The following is a 24,315-nucleotide window of genomic DNA, read 5'->3' as shown; positions in this document are numbered from 1 at the left end:
TTTGGCATTAGAAACAATATAATCGTTATTGTTAAACAATTTCTAATAAAAATTCTTCGGAAGGTTAATATATAATAATAATGTAAGAAGATATATGATTTGCCCGCGGGCTTATATTTCCTTCTCAAGAAAGTTATTGGAAATGTGTGACATCATATTCATTCTAAACTCAACTTGTTATATATCATAGATATTTCTAATATGAAAACATGTGAAACTTTTATATTCTGTTACCCACACAGTTATACTTTCACATGAATCGCATCCCGATTCTCATATGTTACTTGCACGTGTAGTCAGTCTGTTTTGGTGTTCTGAAAGGTTGGGCATTGGGTCGTGAGGGGAGTGAGAGAAAAGTGTTGCGATTACGACTGCAGATCTAGTACGAGGTTGACCACCAATGAACAGGTATATGATGACCTAAATATTACCTATTTCATTGTGAACTGTTCACAAAATGTTGCCTAGCTTAGTGTTTCACAGAGCGAATTGAATGAATTAAAGAAAAAATATATCACATATGCCCATGATGTTATCATATGATATAAACCTGTCAATCAGTTCTAACCATATTACATTTTAACATTATTATATGAAAGTTAAATAGGAAGCTCTATTGAATAAGTTTCTGCCACTTATGAAGATATAATTGTAATTATAGGCAGGTCGTAATTTGATTTTTTATCACTTCAAAAGAAAAGCATGGCAGTGCCAGTGCTGAGTGTAGCTGTAGGGTACATATAATTTGTGCTCTTGATGTATTTGGGTCTCTCTAATTGCCGAACAAACCGAACAAAACCGATAAAAGCTGAACAAACCAACAAAACCCAAACAAGGACGGTTTTTCCTCATATGCACACTACTATATATATTATATATATATGGTTGCATTATAATTATTTGAACTATTTTCTTTAAAATGTGTGATTTCCTTGTAATATCATAATATGATTAAAGAGAAATTACGTTTTTATCCTCTGCTAAATTTTCGAGGAAACTGAAGTGGATGACAGTGTCTTTAAAGAGGAAAATTGAGGCTAAGGAGAAAGCATGGGAAAGATACATAAAGAGGAAGACAATGCACAGATACCAACACTATTGCAGAACAAGAAACATTTGCACCACGGCAGTTAGGGAGGCTAAATTCTTATTTGAACAAGACCTTGCTCGGGAAACTAAAACTAACCCTAAAGCTTTTTATGCCTATGCTAGGAGCAAAACTACCATAAAGGAGGAGGTAACACAACTAGAAAAGGATGATGCCTCACTCACCGCCACGAACCAAGAAGCTGGAGAACTCTTGAACCGTGAATTCCAGAAGGTTTTTCAACGTGAAGAAGGGAATGTACCTGAGATCACTGCTATTTTTAATGGTACAGAGCTTAGGCTATCCACATTCTTAGTCAATGATGTCAAAGAAGAAATGAGTAAGCTGAAAAGCCCATCAGCACCAGGCCCTGATGGAGTCCACCCAACTGTCCTAAAGGAATGTTGCGCTAGTCTTGCTTTTCCCCTGTGGTGTATCTTCAGAGAATCTCTCAGGACTGGAAGTGTTCCTACAGACTGGCGTTTAGCAAATATTACTCCGATCTTCAAAAATGGAAGAAAAACTGACCCCCTAAATTACAGACCTGTGAGCCTTACCTCTGTACCCTGTAAAGTCTTAGAAAAGCTAATACGGAAAGACCTAGTGGAACACCTTGAATCCAACAACATCCTCAGTCAACAGCAACATGGTTTTAGGGCGAGAAGATCGTGCCTTACCCAATTATTAGAATACCTAGAGGAGCTTGAGACTACCATCGATGAACGGGGAAGCGTGGACGTTGTATATTTAGATTGTAGGAAAGCCTTTAATACTGTTCCACACAAAAGACTTATTGCCAAACTACAAGCTCTAGGAATCAGAGGACAATTATGTAACTGGATTAGGGGCTTCTCACAAGATCGAAGACAGAGGGTGGTGGTCAAGGGAGAACTCAGCAGCTGGAGGCAAGTCTGGAGTGGAGTTCCGCAGGGAAGTGTCCTGGGAACTGTTCTTTTCCTAGTTTATGTGAATGACATCCTGGATAATTTGAGATCTAATGGGAAGCTTTTTGCAGACGATGCAAAGATATATAGGAAAATCAGGACATCAGATGATGCAATAATTCTGCAAGGTGACTTAGAGAAACTGGAGGAGTGGAGTCTCAAGTGGCTTTTAAGTTTTAATGAAAAGAAGTGCGGTGTGATGCATGTAGGAAGGGAAAATCCAGGCCACAGTTACACCTTGGCAGGAGTGCAGTTGAACACCACAACCTCTGAGAAAGACCTAGGAGTAACCATCACAAGTGACCTAAAATCAGGCACTTATGTATCTAAAGTTGCTGCTAAGGCCAACCAGATGCTGGGGAGAATAAGAAGCACATTTACCTATATGAACATTGAAATGTTTAAATCCTTATACCTGGGTCTGGTACGACACTGATGGAATATGCAGTTCAGGCCTGGTCTCCACAGGGCCGAGGGGACATTGAGAGGCTTGAAAAAATACAACGTCGAGCAACCAAACTTGTCCCCGAACTGAGTGACCTAAGCTATGAAGTGAGACTAGAGAGGCTGGGTCTTACTACACTGGAGGAGAGAAGAAGCAGGGGCGACATGATTGAAGTGTACAAAATACTTAACCATTATGAAAACATAGACGCAGACCAGTTTTTCAAGGTGGCAGCAACTACAACTAATACTCAGGTTCAAACAAGAGGACATCACATGAAGCTTATAAAACCACAGCACGGAACAACAAAAAGGAACAACTTTTTCAACACCAGAGTGATAAACTAGTGGAATAGCCTTCCTGAAAGTGTAGTTGCCAGTTCAAGTGTAAATGCATTCAAAAATAACAATGACAACTACATGAAAGTTTTTATGAGAAGAGGCAACCTATGAGCCATAGCTCCCTAGCCTCTTAACTATTACTACGAACCAACGAACCGACCACAGCTACGATTCGTCCAGCCATATACATCATCAATTAATTCTTGATACAAGTAAAAGAATAATCTCTAATCACAATCGGGTATTTAAAAACGCCCCCAAAAAATGCCACCCTACAAATTTTCCTGCCAAACACAGTAAAAACATGCCAAAAATGCAAAATTTGGCATTAAAAACACCAATCTGGCAACCCTGACGCTCAGTGATGATCTGCACTCGCAGAACATAGATGACAGGCTAGCGGTAAATTTGTAACCACCTGTCAGTAACTTTGCAGAAGCTAAAAACATAACTTCTCTTTGGTGAAATTATATGAAAATCACACATTTTAAAGAAAAGAGTTGAAATAATTCAACTATATGCAATCTATTACACTAATAACACAATAGTAAGAAACTTAATAGAGTGAAGTTTGATCCATACCACCAATGATCATTGAGGACGGGCTGGATAAAAACGTAACTTCTCTTTGATCATATCACATGGAAATCACATATTTTAAAGAAAATAGTTCAAATAATGCAACCTTATATATATACCGGTATAGAAGTGTGCATTTGAGGAAAAACCATCCTTGTTTGGGTTTTGTTGGTTTGTTCGGCTTTTATCGGTTTTTGGTTTGCTCGGCAATTAGTGAGACCGATGTATTTTAAAAATAGTAGTGATTATGATAATGATGTCGAGGAGCAGTCATTTGTAGTTGCATAGAAATAAGACAAAACCTCTATATTTTGACACTTGTAGTGCCCTACCTGTGTGTGTAGGACATTGACAAAAATATTCACAGATTGTATAAGACACATCTTTATTTATCACATGCATACTTAAACATAATTAGTGATAAAATAATAATATACCTTGTGATGATATCCCCCACCTCTAGTAGATTGATTGCACAATCTTTAATTCACACCCCATATGTTTATCATACATTGCTTTTTATATTCAGCAATTGTAGATGCTATTACAAGTAACAGTACTTTGATCTTTATATGCAGCAATTGTAGGTACTATTACATTACTTTGATAGTTAATATTTCATCCATATAATTCTATATTACTCCTCCAAACCTATTCACTATCCATCTCCCCTCTGATGAATTCTTAGTTGTATAACAAATTATGTATGTTTATTTGAATATGCAGCATAGCTATCGCTGAAGGATGACCATGTCAAATGTCCATCGCCCATCAGCCCTCAAACAGCAAAACAAAAAGCACAACACTTTAGGGCATCGGAGTAAAGGGCAGCTCACTAAAGCCTTTAAAGGTAGGTTTCTATGTACACTTACTATATATATACATATACCAACAGCTTTTTCCTCCTGACAAGGGAGGTACCTAAAAACAAAGGGATAAAATCCATTCCCACCCACATACTCCATTCCCATTCACCCTCCCTCCCTCTTATCTTGGCTCCTACTAGATGCCATGTCATCCGTGTACCTCACCCACTACCCTGGGTCAGAAGCAATGTACCAAGACACAGCACATCCACATCAAGGCTACTTCATTTAATTGGTGACCCCCTCTCTGTCCCCTCACACAGAAAAAGAGAAGACAGGGAGAAATCCCTTCAGGCTGCATCAAGATATCATTCACACTTACTCCCTCACCCACTCCCCATCCCCCACCCACTTCCTTCCATGCATCACAGCATCATTCATACACAACTATTCTCCACTCATCTTCAGTCTTCTCCCTTTCTTCCTCAACAGACATTCCTGTCTTTCCTAATGCTCCTTTTACCCCCATCCATCCATCTCATCCTTGGTTGCCCCCTCATGTTCACTCCTTCCACCTCTGCCTTCACTCATTCTTTCCATGTGTCCAAACCATCCCACTACTCTCTCATCAACCCTGTCTCCCAACTCCCTTTCCACGCCTTCTCTCCTCCTCACCTTGTTTCCCACTCTATCCAGCCTAGTAATCCCTACCATACTTCTCAGGCATTTCATATCAAGCACATTTAAACTCTTCCTCTCTTATGTTCCATGTTTCTGCTCCATACAGTGTACACACAGTACTTGATATAAGATAATATGGCATTGTGCGGCTGTTCTTGTCACTGTTATAAGAGGTGAAATGTTATTAGTTGTGAACTCTCCTGTTATGGAAAGGTGGAAGAAATACAGTTGAAATTTATGAGATAACTTGGGCTTGGTCTACAGACTGGATGTCAACTCTTTGAGGATATGCAGTGAGTGGTTACTTAGTGATAGATGAAAGGAATTATGTAGTTAAACATTGTCATAATACATAACCCTGGCTAAAGTAAACCTTTTAACTCTCAACATAGGATGTGATGTTTGTATATGAGATAGACAGCATTAGTTGTTTAGGTATGGTGTACTTTTAATTAGTGGGTAGACTACTATGTGTTTTTTTTTGTTTTTTTTTTGTGGAATATTTAAATAAATTAGTGGGTGGGTATATGTATGTGTGTGTATATATCTATATACAGGTTGTCGTCGACTTACGACCGAGTTCGGTTCCGACAGACACAAGTCGGACTTTATATATATACAGTATATATTGTATACTATATTTTGCATAGTGAAATAATCTTAGCATCTTTGAACTATGTTGTATAGTATTTTTCACCTTTTTATAATTTTATCTGATTTTCTTTGGGAAACGTAGCTTAGGCCTAAGCATACTGAATAAAATTCTATCATCTTTGACCTATGATATTAGATGCTGTATTTTTTTTTAAATTTTTATTATTATACCATCAGACTTTCTTTAGGAAACGTATGCATACTGAATAAAATCGTACTATCTTTGAGCTACGTTCTTTAATATTCATTAACTTTTTTATAATTTTCGTTAGGAAACGTAGCCTAGGCCAACGCATATTGAATAAAGTCCTGTCAACAGTCATCTTTGACCTACAAATACTTTTTTGTTTGTTAAATTAAAATCATTGCAAGGCACAATTAGGAAAATTTCTATTTCAAAACACATTCTTTTTGTTTACGTACTATACCGAAAATATTGTTATCGACAATAGACTAGGCATAAACAAGGTTTACTGTTACATTTTATTATCACAAAACATAAAAATACAAAATGCTGTACCGAACATATTTTTATCGACAACAGACTAAGCATAAAAAAAGTTTTACTGTTACATTTTATTAATTGCAAAACATATAAAAATACAAAATGTAAGGTAAAATTTGATTTAAAAACACATTCTTTTCGTTTACGTACTGTACCGAACATATTGTTATCGACAACAAACCAGCCTAGGCATGAAAAAATTTTGCTGTTACATTTTATTAATTGCAAAATATATGAAAATACAAAATGCAATGCAAAATTAGGAAATATTTTACTTCAAACAAACAAAATGAAAGAATATTTAGCTGGCTGAGATGCTGACGCTGCCGGCAGCCTGCCAATACTATCGTACTTGCGTCTCGCGGCGTGCAAAGTAATTGTACTGCACTGCCAGGCATAACATTACAATTCTATTACTCTATTAAATGTTGAATATTATTGTACTATCTCGTGGTCGTAAAGTCGATCAGTCGTAAGTCGCATATGTCGTAAGTCGACGACTACCTGTATAGATCAATCAATATGTAATTCAGCAGTAGCAAGCTGCAGGTACATAGATATTTGCAAGTAATATATGATGGTTGTAACTTAGTAAGTAGCTTAGTATTCCATAGTCTGTATAGCCTTTTATATTACACTGATTTTACAGGAAGGGTCAGTGCTAAATCTATCTCAAAAAAGTGCAAAAATGAACTAAGTCGTGAACAGCGTCGTAACCAAGCCAAACAGTTGCGTTCTCAGAAACGAGAATGTACAGCTGCAAAGAAACGTGGCCTAGGAACTGCAAGAAGCCCACCTTTTCTTGTAACCATAACAACTCTTTGTCCGGACATCAATCCCCGTGCCGTCATCAAGCAGCTCACATCTTGTGACTGTAATGCCGTGGTCAATACGAGTCCACAGGGAGTTACTCATATTGCGTAAGTAGCCTGTTCCTCTTGATAAATGTATGGCTTATGTTCACATATTTAGATAACTGCATTGATTTGGAATAAGTTTTCTAATAGGCTTTTGAACTGAGGGTTTCTTCAATATTTTTCTTTTACTTTTCCAAACCTCTTCCATTAACTTTTATTAATGAAATTTTATCATTTATATTCCCATTTTGATTCTTTAATAAATTGTCCTTTATCAGTTCATTGTATGTGATATTTTACTATTTCAGGAGTCCTAGGTTTAAGCAAAGGTTTGCTTTTGTCATACCTCCTGTTAATGACCTCTTTGCAATTTTAGATTCAGCAAAGGTATGTATATATTTGTCCTGTTTTGATTAAACTTATACAACTTTATGGAACATGTGAAAATGTTTGATATAATTAGGAGTTGCATTGTATAAAATGCAGTTACTAAGAGTTAATTGTACCATCAGGTTAGCAATACTGTGCTTCTTGTGTGGCCCAATGATGGGGAGGTAGGAGATGCAGGAGAACTCCTTTTGTCGTGTATCTTAGCTCAAGGATTGCCCACACCAGTGCACGTCACCCTAGACCCAGGAGAAATTTCTAAAAAGGTAAAATAAAAGAGTTGATAATGTGAGAGGAAGGCAGTATGTAGTTGTCTTCATTTCTTTATACTTCTGTATAATTTCATCTTTTTCTTCTTCTTCTTTCCTCCTTTCTTATTCTTCTTCATTTACCTTCTTTCTTTTTCTTATTCATTTTTCTCCATTCTTTCTTTTTCTTCTTCCCTCTTTTCTTTCTTTCTCCTCCTTTCCCCTTTCCAAGTCATGTAATATCTCGCACCTCCCTCCTCACCCGTCCTCTATAGGGTGAGTTGAGGGGAAGGAAGGAAGTTACATTGGTTGTGTGTGCCTGGGCTGGTCAGGCCAAGGTCCATAAATTAGGCTTTTGTGTGTCAGTTTGTGGCAGAGAGGGCAAAGTTGGGAGCATTAAGCCTTGTCCAAGGAGGTTCATGGTGATAGATGGAAAGATTTGATATATATGTATGTATGTATGTATGTAGCATATTTTTTATAATAATATTATTTTTTTTTCTATATTTTTTTTTTTTTTTTTTTTTATGTGCTGTGTCTTGGCTATCTCTTTTGAAAGGGGGAAAAGGCCTTGGTATATGTATGTATGTATGTGTCTTGCGACACTGCTTCTGACCCAGGGCAGTGGACAGGATGCAGGGATGACCCGTCATCCAGGAGGTGCCAAGATAAGAGGGAGGGTGGAGGGGAGTGACTATATAGGAAATGAGATTGTTGTTCCTTTAGAAATTATTTTCAAGAAATCCATCATATCCGGAGATGTCCCAAGAGAATGGAAGCTAGCTAACGTTACTCCCATATTCAAAAAAGGTGACAAAAAGAAACCAAATAACTATAGGCCTATAAGTTTGACTTCAATCGTAGGAAAAATAATGGAAACTATCATCAGAGATGCTATCGAACATCATTTAGAAAGTAACCGTTTGATAAATGATAGCCAGCATGGTTTCAGACGGAAACGTTCTTGTGTGACTAACTTACTCGAATTCTACAACACAATTATATTGAATTATGACAAAAGAAACAATATAGATTGAATATATCTAGACTTTGCAAAAGCTTTTGATACTGTCCCACACGAAAGACTACTTACTAAATTAGCTTTACTCAGTATAAGTGGTAGCCTATTAAGCTGGACTAGTAATTGGTTGAATGGTTGAAAACAAAGAGTTGTTTTAAATGGAAAAACTTCTAGATGGGAAAATGTTACAAGTGGAGTTCCTCAGGGTTCCATTCTCGGGCCACTTCTATTCATAGTATATATAAATGACATAGACCATGGACTAAAATCTACTGTTTCCAAATTTGCTGATGATACAAAACTGTGCGGAATGGCAAATGATCACTTAAACCAATTAGATATTCAAGAAGATTTAGATAAATTACAGCAATGGTCTGAAAAGTGGCTAATGAAATTTAACACGAGTAAATGCAAGGTAATGCACATAGGTAAAAACAACAATAAGTACGATTACAAGTTATTTGGAAATTCGTTAACAAAAGTTGATAGTGACAAAGATCTCGGCGTAATTATCAGTAACGACCTCAAATCATCCAAGCAGTGTATTTCAGCCTCTGAAAAAGCAAATAAGAGTCTAGGACTGATTGCACGATCTTTTGACTTCAAAAGTTTATCACTCATTAACAAGCTATATAAATCGTTAGTTCGTCCACATTTGGAATATGCTGTTTCCGTATGGTCACCGAATCTCATTAACCCCTTCCATACGGTGCCGCACACGTAGGCGTCATGAGGAGCAAGTGGATTCGCGACGCTGCCATATCGGCGTCTTGATTATATTTATTGTAGTCGCCCCTGTGTTTTTACATTCTCCCTAATATGCCCTTAATCCCATTCTCTGTGGTTTTCAAAATTCACGGGTGAAAGAGAGAATGATCGATATAAGCGGTGACTATATTTTATGATGCGAGTATTATTACGACACGTCGTACGGCTGGCATTGGCTGCTGCCCGCGAGATTTAAGTCCCGTACTGAAGTGGTTAAAGACATTGACAGACTGGAAAAAGTACAACGGCGAGCCACAAAACTGATTCCAAATATCAAAAATAAATCATACGAAAATCGACTAAAACATATGAATCTATTTTCCCTAAAAAAGCGTAGACTCAGAGGTGACTTGATACAGGTCTTTAAGATTCTAAATGGAATTGACAACATCAAAAGTGACAAAATTTTCACATTGAATGAGAATCAGACAAGAAACAATGGTCTCAAACTATCCGGAAATAGATTCAATTTGGAAGTAGGTAGAAACAACTTTGCCAACCGTGTAGTTAATGAATGGAATAAACTTCCTGCACAGGTAGTGCAATGTAGTTCAGTTCGAAGCTTTAAGACTCATTTAGATAAACACCTAAGCAAGATGCTGTAATGATTATAATTTAATTATTCTATATTATTTGTTTTTGCTTTGTTATCATTTGTCGTTTGATTTTCATTTATTATTAGTTATGTGTCAATTTATTATAATTTACTGTTTACCTGTTTGTTTGTTATTCAACTATACCTATACATTTATTTATGTATTTTGTTGCATACATTATTATAGTTTTTTATAATTATATTATTATGATTTTTTTTTTTTCCTCCGCATCTGACCTAGATATGGACCAAAAGGTCTCCTGTTGGCATGCTCCGCCTTTGTAATCCTTTGGGTGGGAGTGGTTTCTATGCCCTTTTCTTTTTGGCTACCCCCCATGTAGGGGGAAAAGGCCTTTGGTATATGTATGTATTCATTTTCAACCTATGTGGGGGTTACCAAGTTACATGATGTATCTGTTTTGCCTCCATAGTGGACTTAGGATAGGATGGGACTAATCTATATTATGGAGTTATTGACTAGGAGAAAAGAGGAATAGTTCTAGTCCCCTCTCTGTCCCAGGTAGTTGTCTTGTATGGGAACATGGTGGTGCTATTTAAGAGAACCCTGGTTACAGAGGGTTAAATTGTTTACTAAGGGTTTATATGAAGCCCAGATAAAGTAATATGATCATGAACAGGTCATGTTATGCATAGGAAATGTCTTCATTCATACTTGTTTCTTCCTTAATGATGCATAGACTTACAGACTAGTTCAACTACACTTTTGCCATTCATAGGAAGATGAAGATGCAATGAGCAGTGGCAGCCTTGATGAAGAGCTAAGCACCAGACTTGTATTGAACAATACACAACACAGCCGTGTACTCATTTTACTTTTAATAGAGTGGCATGCCTGATTTGTTACTTAAAATGTGTGCCCTGGAATTTAATTTTGTAGTTTATGCAGTGATGAACTAACATATTAATGGTTTATTTTATGTTGATTTAGGTATTTCAGATTGATTAACCCTGTAGTGGTTGATTGCAGTGTTTTTGTATTTCTGTAGATGTGAATTAGTTTCATGAGGGATGTGTAGAAACACCAAAGGGTTCACCAGTAGCATGGAATAATTCATTTACAAATGAACAGGGTTTCCAGTGACTTGAAAAATCTAGGAAGTAGAGAATGGTAAGGGCAATATTGAAAAACCAGCCTATTCAGTTGCTGGTATATAGTGGTCATGAATGATACTGAGATGGAAAGGGTGGTGTGAGTGTTTTTGGTGTAGGTGTGTGTTTTGATTACCACCTTCCTTTGTAAAGGAGACTGAGGCATTAGTATTTGTTTTAACTTAATTTGCATTATCCACATTATTGTTTCTCATTGCTATCTGCTCTCCATCATGTCTCCCCCCCCTTGCCCTTTTATTTATTTATTTTTATTATTATTATTATTATTTTTTTTTTTTTTCTCTCTCCCAAATATTGTATGTCAATACATTCATATCTTTTTTAAGCCCCAAAATCTTTTCCTTGTTGTTTTGCATATATTTTCATGGTATTAAAATTCCATAACCCATGTGTATATGTGGCTATTGATTTTGAGCTGCTTTGTAGCTTTTGAGTCAAAATCTTTAGTATTGTTTTTTGTTTGGCTATATTGGAAGTACTGATGTTAGCCAGTGTCAATTGTTGTTTAATGTTAAAAAAATAGGTCCATAAACCTTGAGTTTATTCCAATGACTTGGTGGTAAATAAACATTTGTGCTGTTTTAAACCACTAGATTTGAACCTCTTGATTATATGATGCACTGTAAAGATTCTTTAAAGTTGAATATTATAAATTTTCATTGATCTCGGTGATAATTTCCAGAGTTAAACAACTACTTTGAAACACACATTATAACAGATCATGTTGGTAAAAAAATGCTCATAGTACAAGAAATATAGATTTTATTGGCTTTAAGCACTCATATGCATAATATAATATATTTAGGTACATATTAAAGAGGAACATTTTATTGTAAGATTGTCCTTTACAAATTTCAAGCATTTTTTTCATGTTCTATTTGCATTTATTTGACAGAGGAAGATTCGAATGAAGCAGAACTTAGTGCTGGAAATCAGTTCCCGATTTCCAGGTGAGGCGAAGTTTCATATCTTGGAACGAAGTGAAGATGCTTTGCTTCTTCTTCGGCAAATTGGGTCACAAAAACAACGTCCAGTTTTCTTCCGGGATCATAGACCGCACCTTATGGCAGAAAAAGTGCTCTTTGATGGAGAAGTAAGGAATCTTATTTTTTCTACAACCCTTTTGTATACTTTTCTGGATTCTTCTTCAAGTGTTAATATGAAATTTGTATAGATAACTAATGTAGACATAGTGGTATGTGGCTGTGTGGTAGCTTTGGTCATTATACATAAACATGTACCAGTGGCTTTTTCCCCCTTACAAGAGAGGTAGCTAAAGTCAAATGCATAAATACACTCCCACCCATTTCATCCCCACATACTCCACTCCACTCCCATTTGCCACCCCTCCCTCTTTTCTTGGCTCCTCCTGGATGATAGGTCATCCCTGCATCTCACCCACTGCCTTAGGTCAGAAGCAATGCAGCAAAACACAGCATATCCACAGCAAAGCTGCTTCATTTAATCAGTGACCCCCCTCATGTAGAAAAAGAGAAGACGGGGAGTAATCCCTTTGGGCTGCGTCAAAATATCATTCACACATACTCCCTCACCCTCCCAACCCCCACCCACTCCCTTCCATGCATCACAGCATTATCCATACACAACCATTCTCCAGTCACCCCTATCTTGTCTTCTCCTTTCCTTCCTCAATAGACATTCCCCTCTTTCTCAATGCCCCTTTTACCCATCCATCTCATCCGTGGTCATCCCCTCATGTTCACTCCCTCCAACTCTGCCTTTGACACCCCATTTACTAATCTTTCTTCACTCATTCTTTCCATGTGTCCAAACCATTCCAATACTCTTTCATCAACCCTATCTCCTAACTCCCTTTTCACCCTCTACTCTCCTCCTCACCTCGTATCTCACTCTATCCAGCCTAGTAACCCCCATCATACTTTTCAGACATTTCATCTCAAACACATTCAAACTCTTCATCTTTTATGTTCCATGTTTCTTCCCCATTTAGTGCTGTCGGCACAATCACTCCTTCATGCAATCTCCTCTTAGCATGCATTCCCAAATGTCTATTTCTTATTACACTTTAATCATCTAAGGCATTTACTTCTCTCAATCTACATTCTACCTCCACCTCCACTCCTCCCTTTCCTGCCACATTCACACCCAAGTATCTAAAGCTATCCACTTCCTCTAGTCTATCTCCCTTAATACTCACTTCCATTTTGCTGCCATATATATACACATACACACACACATATATATTCTTATACATACACCCAAGGCCTCCAAGTAACCAACAGTTGTGGGAGTATCTATAAGAATTTTTTAATCTCAGCATGTCAAAACAGGAAATTAGTTTAGAATGGTTACAGGGCCTGTATTTTATAGATACCCCTGTAGACAGAATCCATTACAATCTTTGAATTCTTCCTCAATTTTCAGGGTTCCAGTGGTACTCTCCAAGTGCATGGCTGTGTCCGTGGTCAACAATTATCTGTGAATGGTTTGGTGCATATTCCTGGTTGGGGAGAGTTCCAGATGTCTCACATAGAAATGGTTGATGACCCATATTCTGCAGAGTTCCACAAGTCAAAAAATGACATGGCACAAGACAACAGTGAGCCACAGCTTTTAGAAAGGGCAGATCCCGAGAAACAGGTTTCATTGATTTCTGTGAATGAGGTAAGTTTGTTAATACAAAATATAGTTTAAGAAATAACAATTAGGCATACACAAACACCAATAGAATATGTACTACAAAAAATCAAAACCCATTTCATACATACATATACCAAGGCTTTTTCCCCCTTCCAAGGGAGGTAGCCAAAAGGGAAAGGCATAAAAACACTCCCACCCATTTCATCCCTAAACACACTCCACACCCCTCCCACCCTTCCTCTCATCTGAGCACCTCCTGGATGACGGGTCATCCCTGCACCCTGCCCACCGCCCTGGGTCAGAAGCAGTGTCGCAAGACACAGTACATCCACAGCAAGGCCGCTTCATTTAATTGGCGACCCCCCCTCTCCGTCCCCCCCCATAGAGTCAGATATTGAATAGATTCCATTATGTAATTACTTTTGATGGTTTGTTAGCAAGAATGTAATAATAGTACAGGTAAACGTCGACTTACGATGGTCGCGACTTACGATTGTTCGACTTTACGATGACGACGACGACGATATGATAATTTAACCCCTTCCATACGGTGCCGCACACGTAGGCGTCTTGATTATATTTATTGTAGTCGCCCCTGTGTTTTTACATTCTCTCAAATGATTCATTCTCTGTGGTTTTCAAAATTCGCGGGTGAAAGAGAGAACGATCGATATAAGCGGTGACTATATTTTATGATGCGAGTATTATTACGTCACGTCGTACGGCTGGCATTGGCTGCTGCCCGCGAGATTTAAGTCCGTACTGAAAATACATATTATAGTGTTTGAATATGGTAAAAAGGATAAAAATAATTAAATAAACTACTGTACATGTTTAATAGGCTATATTCAGTATCTCTGGTGGTTAATATACAGGTAGGCTAGGTACAGTGACCACGGAACAGAGTGGGGATCGACTTACGATGAGATCGTCTTACGATGGCTCTATCGAAACCTAATGCCATCGTAAGTCGACGTTTACCTGTACATACATACATATACCAAGGCTTTTTCCCCCTTACCAGGGAGGTAGCCAAAAAGGACAAGGCATAAAATCATTCCCACCCATTCTATCCCTGAAAACACTCCACACCCCTCCCTCCCATCTTAGCACCTCCTACATGACGGGTCATCCCTGCACCCTGTCCACTGCCCTGGGTCAGAAGCAGTGTCGCAAGACACAGTACATCCACAGCAAGGCCGTTTCATTAAATCGGCTACCCCCCTCTCCGTCCCCCCATATAAAGGAGATGACGGGGAGAAATCCCTTCGAGCTGCGTCAAAATTTTGCTCACACACATTACCTCACCCCCCATCCCCCCGTCCATTCCACCTCATGCATCACAACATATTCCATATACAACCATTCTCCATTCACCCCTGTCTTCTGTCCTCTCCCGTCCTTCCTCAACAGACATTCCCATCTTCCCCAAAGCCCCCTTCACCCCATCCATCCATCTCATCCTAGGACGTCCCCTCATGTTCACTCCCTCCACATCTGCCTTCCATACCTCCTTACCTAGTCTTTCTTCACTCATTCTTTCCATGTGTCCAAACCATCCCAATACTCTTTCATCAACCCTATCTTCCAACTCCCTTTCCACCCCTGTTCTCCTCCTCACCTCCTCATTTCTCACTATCCAGCCTAGTAACCCCCATCATACTTCTCAGACACTTCATCTCGAATACATTCAAGCTCTTTCTCTCTTCCTCTCTTATGTTCCATGTTTCTGCTCCATACAGTGCTGTTGGCACAATCACTCCTTCATACAGTCTCCTCTTAGCATCCATTCCCAAATTTCTATTCCTCATTACACTTTTTAATCCACCAAGGCATTTACTCGCTTCTCTCAATCTACATTCTACCTCCACCTTTTCCTGCCACATTTGCACCCAAGTATCTAAAACTATCCACTTCCTCCTGTTGCTCTCCCTTAACCTCTTCAGTACGGGCCTTAAATCTCGCGGGCAGCAGCCAATGCCAGCCGTACGACATGTCGTAATAATACTCGCATCATAAAATATAGTCACCGCTTATATCGATCGTTCTCTCTTTCACCCATGAATTTTGATAACCATAGAAAATGTGATTACAGACAGTTTAGGGAGAATGTCATTACGGAGGGGAACTACAATAAATATAATCAAGACGCCGATATGGCAGCATCGCATATCCACTTGCTCCTCATGACACCTACGTATGTGGCACCGTATGGAAGGAGTTAATGCTCACTTCCAGATTACTGCCACTTTCACCCCTTTTACATCTTATCACCTTACTTTTACCCACATTCATCTTCAGCTTTCTTCTATCACACACTCTCCCAAACTCTGTCACCAACTTCCTCAATCCCTGCTCCGATCCTGCCACAAGCACAGTGTCGTCCGCAAACAACAACTGGCTCACCTCCCACCTCTCTCCATTTTCTTTAACCATCTCCAATCCCTGACCCACTACCCTTGCATTTACCTCTCGCACTACCCCATCCATGTATAAGTTGAACAGCCAGGGTGACATAACATATCCTTGACGAAGTCCCACCTTAACCTCAAACCACTCACTCTCTCCATTTCTAATCCTGACACAAGCTCTACTACTCTTGTAAAAATTCTTGACAGCTCCTAGCTTTCCTCCTATCCCGTATATCCGCATAACCTCCCACAGTGCCTTTCTGTCTACCCTGTCATAAGCCTTTTCCAGATCCATAAAGGCCCAAAAAACATCCTTCCCCTTTCCTATAGCTTTCTCACATATCTGTCTTACCACAAAAATCTGATCTACACAACTACCTGTCCTAAATCCACACTTTCTCACCAATTACTCCCTCTGTTCCTCTCCTAATCCTCTCAATCAAAATCCTCCCATAAACCTTCCCAACTACACTTAACAAGCTAATCCCTCTGAAACTACTACATTCACACTTGTCCCCTTTTCCCTTGTAAAGTGGAACTGTACAAGCACTCCTCCAGTCCTCCAGCACTCAACCTTCTCTCCAGCAAAAAATAACCTCACCAACCAGACCACCATCACTGTACCTCCTTTTTTAAGACATTCTGCATGGCATCCATCCAGACCAGGTACCTTACCTGCTTTCATCATCTTAACTGCTGCCTTCACCTCATCCTTCCTTATTTCTCCTCCATTTTCCTCACTCATCACTCTCATTTTCTTAGCATTTCCCACTGTAACTATCTTTCCCTCCCTATCCTCCTTCACATTTAGCAACTCCCTAAAATATTCTGCCCATCTTCCCCTTACTGCCTTCTCCTCCATTATCATCTCTCCATCTGTACCTTTTACCTTTTCTTCTCTACTTGATTCGCCTCCTCTTCCTCTCTTAATTTCTTTCCAAAACATCTTTTTATTACTTTAAAAAGTTTCTGTCATAATCTTACCCCATTTTACATCTGCTCTCCTCTTTGCCTCCTTTACCTTTTTCTTTACTTCTCTTTTCTTTTCTTTGTACGTCTCATATGACTCCCTCATTCTATTTTGTAACCAATCTGTGTAAGCTTGCTTCTTCTCCTCTACAACCTTCTTCATTTCCTCATCCCACCATTCACTACCCTTCCTTCTATTTCCTCCTGTCCTTCTTGTTCCACACACCATCTTTGCACACTTTGTGACTCCCTCCTTGAACCATCCCCATTCCTCCTCCACACCTACCTCTACTCTATCCTTCACTCCCTCCCACTCCTCCTTCAGCTTCTTGTACTCCTTCTTCTTTTCCTCTTCATTTAAAGAGTTCACCCTAAGCACCTCCCTACCTTTTGTCCCTTTCCTCTTTCTCCATCTGTCCTCCACTCTCAACTTACCTTCCACCAGAAAATTATCTGATATTCCCCCACCCTCTCCCCTTAGCACATGTACATCCTTAACTCTTCCTATCATAATCCTATTTACCACTACATAGTCCATTAAAGCTCTATCTACCACCCTCTCCCATGTGTACTTATGCTTGACTTTCTTCCGAAACACTGTATTTGCTACCATCAACTCTCTAGACACATTTCCACCATCAACTCTCTACTACGATTTTTTCCTGGAACTCCACATTTCCCAACCACCCCATCAATTGGATCCTTTCCTACCCTAGCATTAAGGTCTCCCAGTACTATTACATTTACACTTCTCCCTAAACCCTCTATGCACTCATTTAAATCTATCCAAAAGGCCTCCCTTTCTTCTACACTCTTCTCACTGCCAGGCCCATATGCACTTACAAAAACCCACATCTTTCCCATACATATACCAATGGTTTTTTCCCCTTACAAGGGAGGTAACCAAAGACAAAGTGATAAATCCTTTCCCACCCATTTCATCCCCACATACTCCACTCTCATTCACCACCCCTCTCTCCCTCACCTTTTTCTTACCTCCTGCTGGGTGAAGGGTCATCTGTGCATTTTGCACACTGCCCTGGGTCAGAAGCAATGTAGCAAGACACAGTACATCCACAGCAAGGCCCCTTCATTTAATCAGCAACCCACCCACTCTGTCCCCTCATGCAGAGGGGATGGAAAGGGATAATAGTAGAGTGTAGATGATAGTAATGATAAGTGTTTACTTAACATCTCAGGTCTAAATAACTTGTGTTGTGTTGACATATAGGTTGATCCAATGGAAGGAGAGCAGACTTGGCCAACAGCAGAGGAATTAGCAGAAGCTGAGGCTGAACAGAAGGCCCAGAAGAAGACGAAACGAGTACCTAAAGGTACTTCAGAATATCAGGCAGCCTGGATCTTAGATGAGGATGAAGATGGTAAGCACAGAAATCTTTGATGGGCTTTCCTGATTGTAATACAATAATCCCTTATATATCTGAAATGAAAGATCCATAGCACTTGCAGTTACCAGGAAAGTCCACATATAGTCAAGTGAGCAATCAAGAGCCCTATCTCTAGAGTCTAAAGAAATAATGAGTGTATCCCCCCTGTCAACTGCTGTATTTTTAGTGTATGTAGAACCAATCCTAGATACCTGCTAGTAATGGTCCTGTTAGATGTACGTAAGATACATCTTCAGAACCCATTAACACCCACACCTTCACGTGGAGGTCTCTGTATCAACCATTTTCATTCACTTTTACATGTAAGGAGAGTTAACAGACGGGTACTGTTCTCCCCCCACATTCAATACAATATGGACAACAGTCCAAAGTCTCTTCTGAGAGGGTTCCCTGGAAGAGTCTGAAAGGACTATTAGTAGCTTCTGTGGGGCTTCAGGTTTCCAGTCACTGTTTTATACTGAATGAAGCTTTCCTCCATAGATGCTGATGATGAAAGCCAGGGAGACTTTGAAAGTGACATGGATGACGATGATGACCCTATGATTAAACCTCAAGATGCCTTCTCTCAGAGTGGTAAGGATTCTTCAGAAGAGGATGAGGATGATGATGAGTATGAAACTATGACAGTAACTGAAGCAGACGATAATTACGATGAAAAGATTGATTATGGCGAGGAACTGGATGCATTTGAAAAGTTGAAAGGTAAAAGTCTATTCATATATTCAAAATTTGTCTACGTTCAGAAACCTGTTTTGAGTATCTTGTTTGAGTGTATTCTTGTGTCACTTCTATGGACTTGTATTCATTATGATAACTTTTACACAGCTGAAAGACAAGACCAGCTCTTCCCAGACGAAGTGGACACTCCCCAGGATATGCCGGCACGGCTACGCTTCAGCAAGTATCGTGGTCTTCAAAGCTTTAGAACTACAGTATGGGATACAAAGGAAAACCTTCCAGTAGATTATGCTCGCATTTTCCAGTTTAACAACTTCCGTAACACAAGAAAACGGGTCTTTAAGGAAGAGATGGAAGGAGCCATGGTGTGTAATGTGTTTTGAATAACAACCTGTCATCTTTGCTTTTCCTTCCAATTGCTTTAGTCACAGTTTTTATCTATTTTTTAATAACTTTACATGAAGGGTAATGATTAATTCTGAAACCATAGGTTTGCCTAAAGTGCACCATTATCTGAATACTTAAAAACTAACCAATATCTTCACTTTTGCCTTATAGCTTGGCTGGTATGTTATTGTTCACATCAAGGATGTACCTCGTCATCTCTACGAAAGTCACCGAATGAGTCAATCTCCTCTAGTGGTATTTGGTCTTCTCAATCATGAACAGAAAATGTCAGTAATGAATGTTGTAATGAAGTCTCATCCTTCGGGTCACTTTCGAGCGATCAAATCTAAAGAACGGCTGATTTTCCACGTTGGCTTCCGAAGATTTGCCAACTGTCCCATATTCAGTGAGCATTCTACAGGCAACAAATTTAAGGTGAAGATCAAGCAAGCATTCTAGCTGTTTTGTTGTATATTAATACAGTGAGTCCTCATTATACAGTATATATGCATTCCTGAAAACCTTACTGCAAATTGAAATTACTGTATACCGAACCCAAGTTTCGACTTGTGGTAGACGTACCTTCCCCCTGCTCTTTCCTCTTCAAAATATCTAATTTTACCTCCAAAACATGAGCAGATACCATATCTGTGAATTTTTCTTACCATAAATAGAATCAAGCAATAATTACCAAATACCATAACTGTGAATTTACCAGATAAAGAATTGCTCTATAAAGAGGACTCACTGTATACTGTATGTCTATATACCAAAGGTTTCTTCCTCCTGGTGGAATGGGCGGGTGGATGGGGGATGAGGTAGTATGTGTGAGCAAAATTTGACGCAGCCCGAAGGGATTTCGAAGCGGCCTTGCTGTGGATGTGCTGTGTCTTGCGACACTGCTTCTGACCCAGGGCAGTGGACAAGGTGCAGGGATGACCCGTCATTCAGGAGGTGCTAAGATAAGAGGGAGGGTGGAGGGGTGTGGAGTGTATTCAGGGGTGGAATGGGTGGGATTGATTTAGTGCCTTTTTTTTTGGGCTACCCCCCCTTGTAAGGGGGAAAAAGCCTTGGTATATGTATGTATGTATGTTCTTCCTCCTTACAAGGGAGGTGGCCTATTCCATTCCCTTTCACCTTCTTTATTTCCCTCTCATCTTAGCTCTTGATGGATGAAGTCATCCCTGTCTCCTGCCTACTGCTCGGGCAAGACAAATAATGTAGCAAGACACAGTAGATCCATAACAGGGCTGCTTCACTTACACGGCAACCCTCCCTCCTCATATCCTTGTGCAGAAAATAGACATGTGTACATATACCAAGGCTGCTTCATTTAATTGGTGACCTCCTTCTGCAGGGTTAGTGTCTTCCGTCTGGTCCTTGATGCTGGGTCCCTCGAGAATCATGCTGACTAGTGCAAGCAGCAACGGTGGCACAGATTTTTCTTGACATCCTTCAGGGAATCCTGTGAAGGGCTTGGCTTCTCCAAACATATGACGGCGAACAATGTGTGCAGCACATGCAAGATGGACTGCATCACTATCACTGTCCAGTTTGCAGGCTTTGTCAAGAGCAGCACCGAGATCTTCTTCAAATGCCATCATTATGTCTCTCCCCTTGGTGTGTGCTCGCATGTCAGGAAACTGAGATAGCAGTCTCTGTTTCAGTCGTGTGGAGTGGACTCTCGTATTGAGCTGCACTCCAAGCTGTTCCATTCTCGACTGATAGAGGTGGATAAGATCGGCCAATCTAAGTACTGGTGCTGTCTCCTCATCTTGTCTTGTTTCTTCAATGTAGAGGATGAGTTCAGCAAAGACTACTGCCGACATTGCTCTCTCTTGGTCTGAGTCCTGTGGTCCTGTTGATTGGACCGATCTCGCGCGGTTGTAAAGTCCTATTAAGCACTGCAGGTGATACTGGGCGTCCAACGCAACCATGTCCCCACCACTGAGACAGCCAAGCAGTTCTGTATCGCCAAGGAGGTTTGCACAGGCACGGACCTGTCTGTCAATTTCGAATGTTGCAGCTTTCCGAAGACTATTAGTCCCCGCAGGTTGTCCACAGAAGAAACAAGTTTCTGGAACCTTCTCTGTACTCGAACGTGAATGCGCCCTGGTGCGTTAGCATAAAGATTGTTCCTCATCGCTCTGACCTTCTTTCTTGAGTGCTCTCTGTAGTTTGGCATTGTTGTACTGGAGCTTGCACGTATGGTGATATTGTGCGCCGTGTGCAACCATCGCAGCTTCAATGCCATGGCCATCATCAAGTCTTTCCAATTGGAGTGATCCTGGAAGCTCTCCAAGTTCATTGAATTTGATCAATTTCTCTGCGAGTGAACTGTATCCACTACCAATGTCTTTTCTCTTAGATTGTTCAGGTTTGGTCACTGTGTTCATCTTGTCCTCGACATATGATGCATAACCTCCAAGTTTGCTCAGCATGAGCTAGTGTGAACCTCTTGGACATGGTGATCGAACTGTCTTCAGAAGAACAACCAGCACCGTCAGTCTACAGGCATGCATGTGTCACAATGAACCTGAAAAGACACAATGTAGCATTTCTGTAATCATAAACGCCACAAAAACTGCTACTACAACTACACTCTTAAAAGTTCCGTGTCAGACCCAGAAAAGGATCAGTTGGGGCCAAACTCCATTCTGGATCAAAAATGACTCGGAATAGAGTTAGATTTTACACAGAAAAGGTCAGATCTGACCCAGAAATGGTCATATTTATTGTACCTTATTCTGTCATTTTTACCCGAAATGGAGTTTAGCCCCAACTGATCGTTTTCCGGGTCATTCTTACACGGAATTTTTAAGAGTGCACTACTACCACCACCCCACCACCAGAATCAAATCATTAGATCCTCAGATAATGAAAACCGTAAATGGAGAAGCGGCCATGTAATGTAAAGCACCGATTTTGAAATCCAAAGTGGCGGTCCATAGGTAAAAATATGCAATGAATTTTTTATCATTAGAATCTTTGTCCCCCAAAACATACATTTAGACACCAGAATTGAGTCAATAAAAGCATTTGACTTAGAGATAATCACACATGTTGATTTCAAGTGGCGGCCATTTTGAAATCCAATATGGTAGCAATGCAGATTGTTACCATTGGATTCCTTGCCCCCCAAAACATACATTTAGACACCAGAATCGAGTCAATAGCAGCATTAGACCCAAAGATAATCGAAAATGTAGATTTCAAATGGCGGCCATTTTGAATTCCAATATGGCAGACATGAAGAGATAATTCCGAGTGGCTCAATATCTGAAAATGTTCGACATATGTCAATGTACATTTGTGCCAAATTTGGTGCTTGTATCAAAAAATGCACAATAGGTTAGCTATGCTGCCCCACTACTGCTGGTTATGTGGGAATTACGGGGCTCCTACAAGCAAGACCTGAGGCACCAGACTGACTGACTAGAAGTCAAAACATACACTTGCCCCACATTCATCTCATCTTTGTCCAAAAACCAATTCATTGCTCCACTCATCAAAGCATGGTAACTTCTTGCCATATATACCTAATTCATTTTTATATATAAGTCTGCCTTTTTTTTCAGTTTGAACGATATTTCCGGCCAGGTTGCACAGTGGTAGCTTCTATGTTTGCTCCCATCACATTCCCACCTGCCTCAGTTATGGTATTTAGGGAAAGACCCGACGGAGCTCAGGTTTGCATAATATCATAACATTGTTTTACTGATTTGTCATGATTTTCCTGTGGTTCATATTTGCTTAGAGCTAGACTATCTCTGTTGGAGTTTAGCTTAGGGTTGCATATGCAAATTAATTGAATCCATATAATGACTTGTCTTGTGCATCAGGACTTGGTGGCTACTGGCTCGTTATACACTATGGATCCAGACCGGGTGGTGTGCAAGCGGGCAGTGCTGAGTGGTCATCCCTTTAAGGTAAATGATTTCTCCATTTTCTCTTGAAGGAATTTCTAGTTCATCTGTGATCATCCTGATAATTTCAGTTTTAATGAAAGGCCTATTTTACCACCTGCAACTAACACCTAATTTTTTGCAGATCAACCGCAAAACGGCAGTAGTCAGATATCTATTTTTCAACCGAGATGATGTTGCATGGTTCAAACCAGTAGAACTCCGAACTAAGTATGGTAGAAGAGGCCACATCAAGGAACCTCTAGGTAAGATATTTGGTAGTTTAACATGTTTGTTGGATGCTATGCCCTCAAATCCCATGAATCTTAGGTATCTAAAAATGTGAATGAGAAAAAATATTGTAACAGTTCCTATCTTATTATTGTACATAATATAATTTGCTTATATCATTTCAGGCACTCATGGTCACATGAAGTGTTTCTTTGACGGCCAGCTCAAGTCTCAAGATACAGTTATGATGAATTTGTATAAACGGATGTTTCCAAAATGGAACTTTGACCCACACGTATCCAGACCACCTCCTCTCTTCACATTCAAAACTCGTGAGGATATTACGGGAGACATATTTGAAGAAGATCCAAGTGCAAAAAGAGCAAAGAAAGTTCATTTCCATCATCCAATAAAATTGAAATCGTAAGCTTTAATATAAACTAGATATATAATAGCATTTCATCATCCTCACATAAACGAGTTTTGCTAACATGTATAAAATTTTAATTTTGTTAAAAGTTGGAAGACCTGACCAAGAGGATATCTGATTTATATTGTTATGCATGTGTGCAAGTTTTCCAATTAACAGGCCGCAGTTATGTCGTAAAGCTGTTAATTGAAAACTGAAATCTATTTATTAAAGTTTATGATGTA

At 39.6% G+C, this 24,315-nt stretch overlaps 2 protein-coding genes across 3 annotated transcripts; both read left to right on the top strand.

Moving 5' to 3' along the window:
- Positions 1-131: 131 nt before the first annotated feature.
- On the top strand, positions 132-24,315 carry LOC143020928 (pre-rRNA-processing protein TSR1 homolog). Of its 2 annotated transcripts, XM_076177879.1 has the most exons (16): positions 132-408; positions 4,123-4,246; positions 6,692-6,962; positions 7,208-7,286; positions 7,412-7,552; positions 10,656-10,739; positions 11,945-12,142; positions 13,456-13,695; positions 18,283-18,433; positions 18,941-19,162; positions 19,286-19,503; positions 19,697-19,960; positions 23,104-23,214; positions 23,368-23,454; positions 23,576-23,696; positions 23,847-24,315. In XM_076177879.1, exons 2-16 carry the CDS (start codon positions 4,141-4,143, stop codon positions 24,086-24,088), a joined length of 2,535 nt encoding a protein of 844 aa, XP_076033994.1. In that variant the 5' UTR covers positions 132-408; positions 4,123-4,140; the 3' UTR covers positions 24,089-24,315. The 2 variants fall into 2 exon arrangements, with proteins under 2 accessions (XP_076033994.1, XP_076033995.1); XM_076177880.1 differs by lacking the exon at positions 10,656-10,739.
- On the top strand, positions 2,467-2,823 carry LOC143021104 (uncharacterized). The gene has a single exon (XM_076178388.1). The coding sequence runs from the start codon at positions 2,467-2,469 to the stop codon at positions 2,821-2,823; it is 357 nt and encodes a 118-aa protein (XP_076034503.1).

Source organism: Oratosquilla oratoria, chromosome 41 (assembly GCF_046742065.1).
Source record: "Oratosquilla oratoria isolate Oo_2021 chromosome 41, ASM4674206v1, whole genome shotgun sequence".
NCBI classification, from domain to species: domain Eukaryota; kingdom Metazoa; phylum Arthropoda; class Malacostraca; order Stomatopoda; family Squillidae; genus Oratosquilla; species Oratosquilla oratoria.
This window is presented reverse-complemented; position numbering and strand designations above follow the sequence as displayed.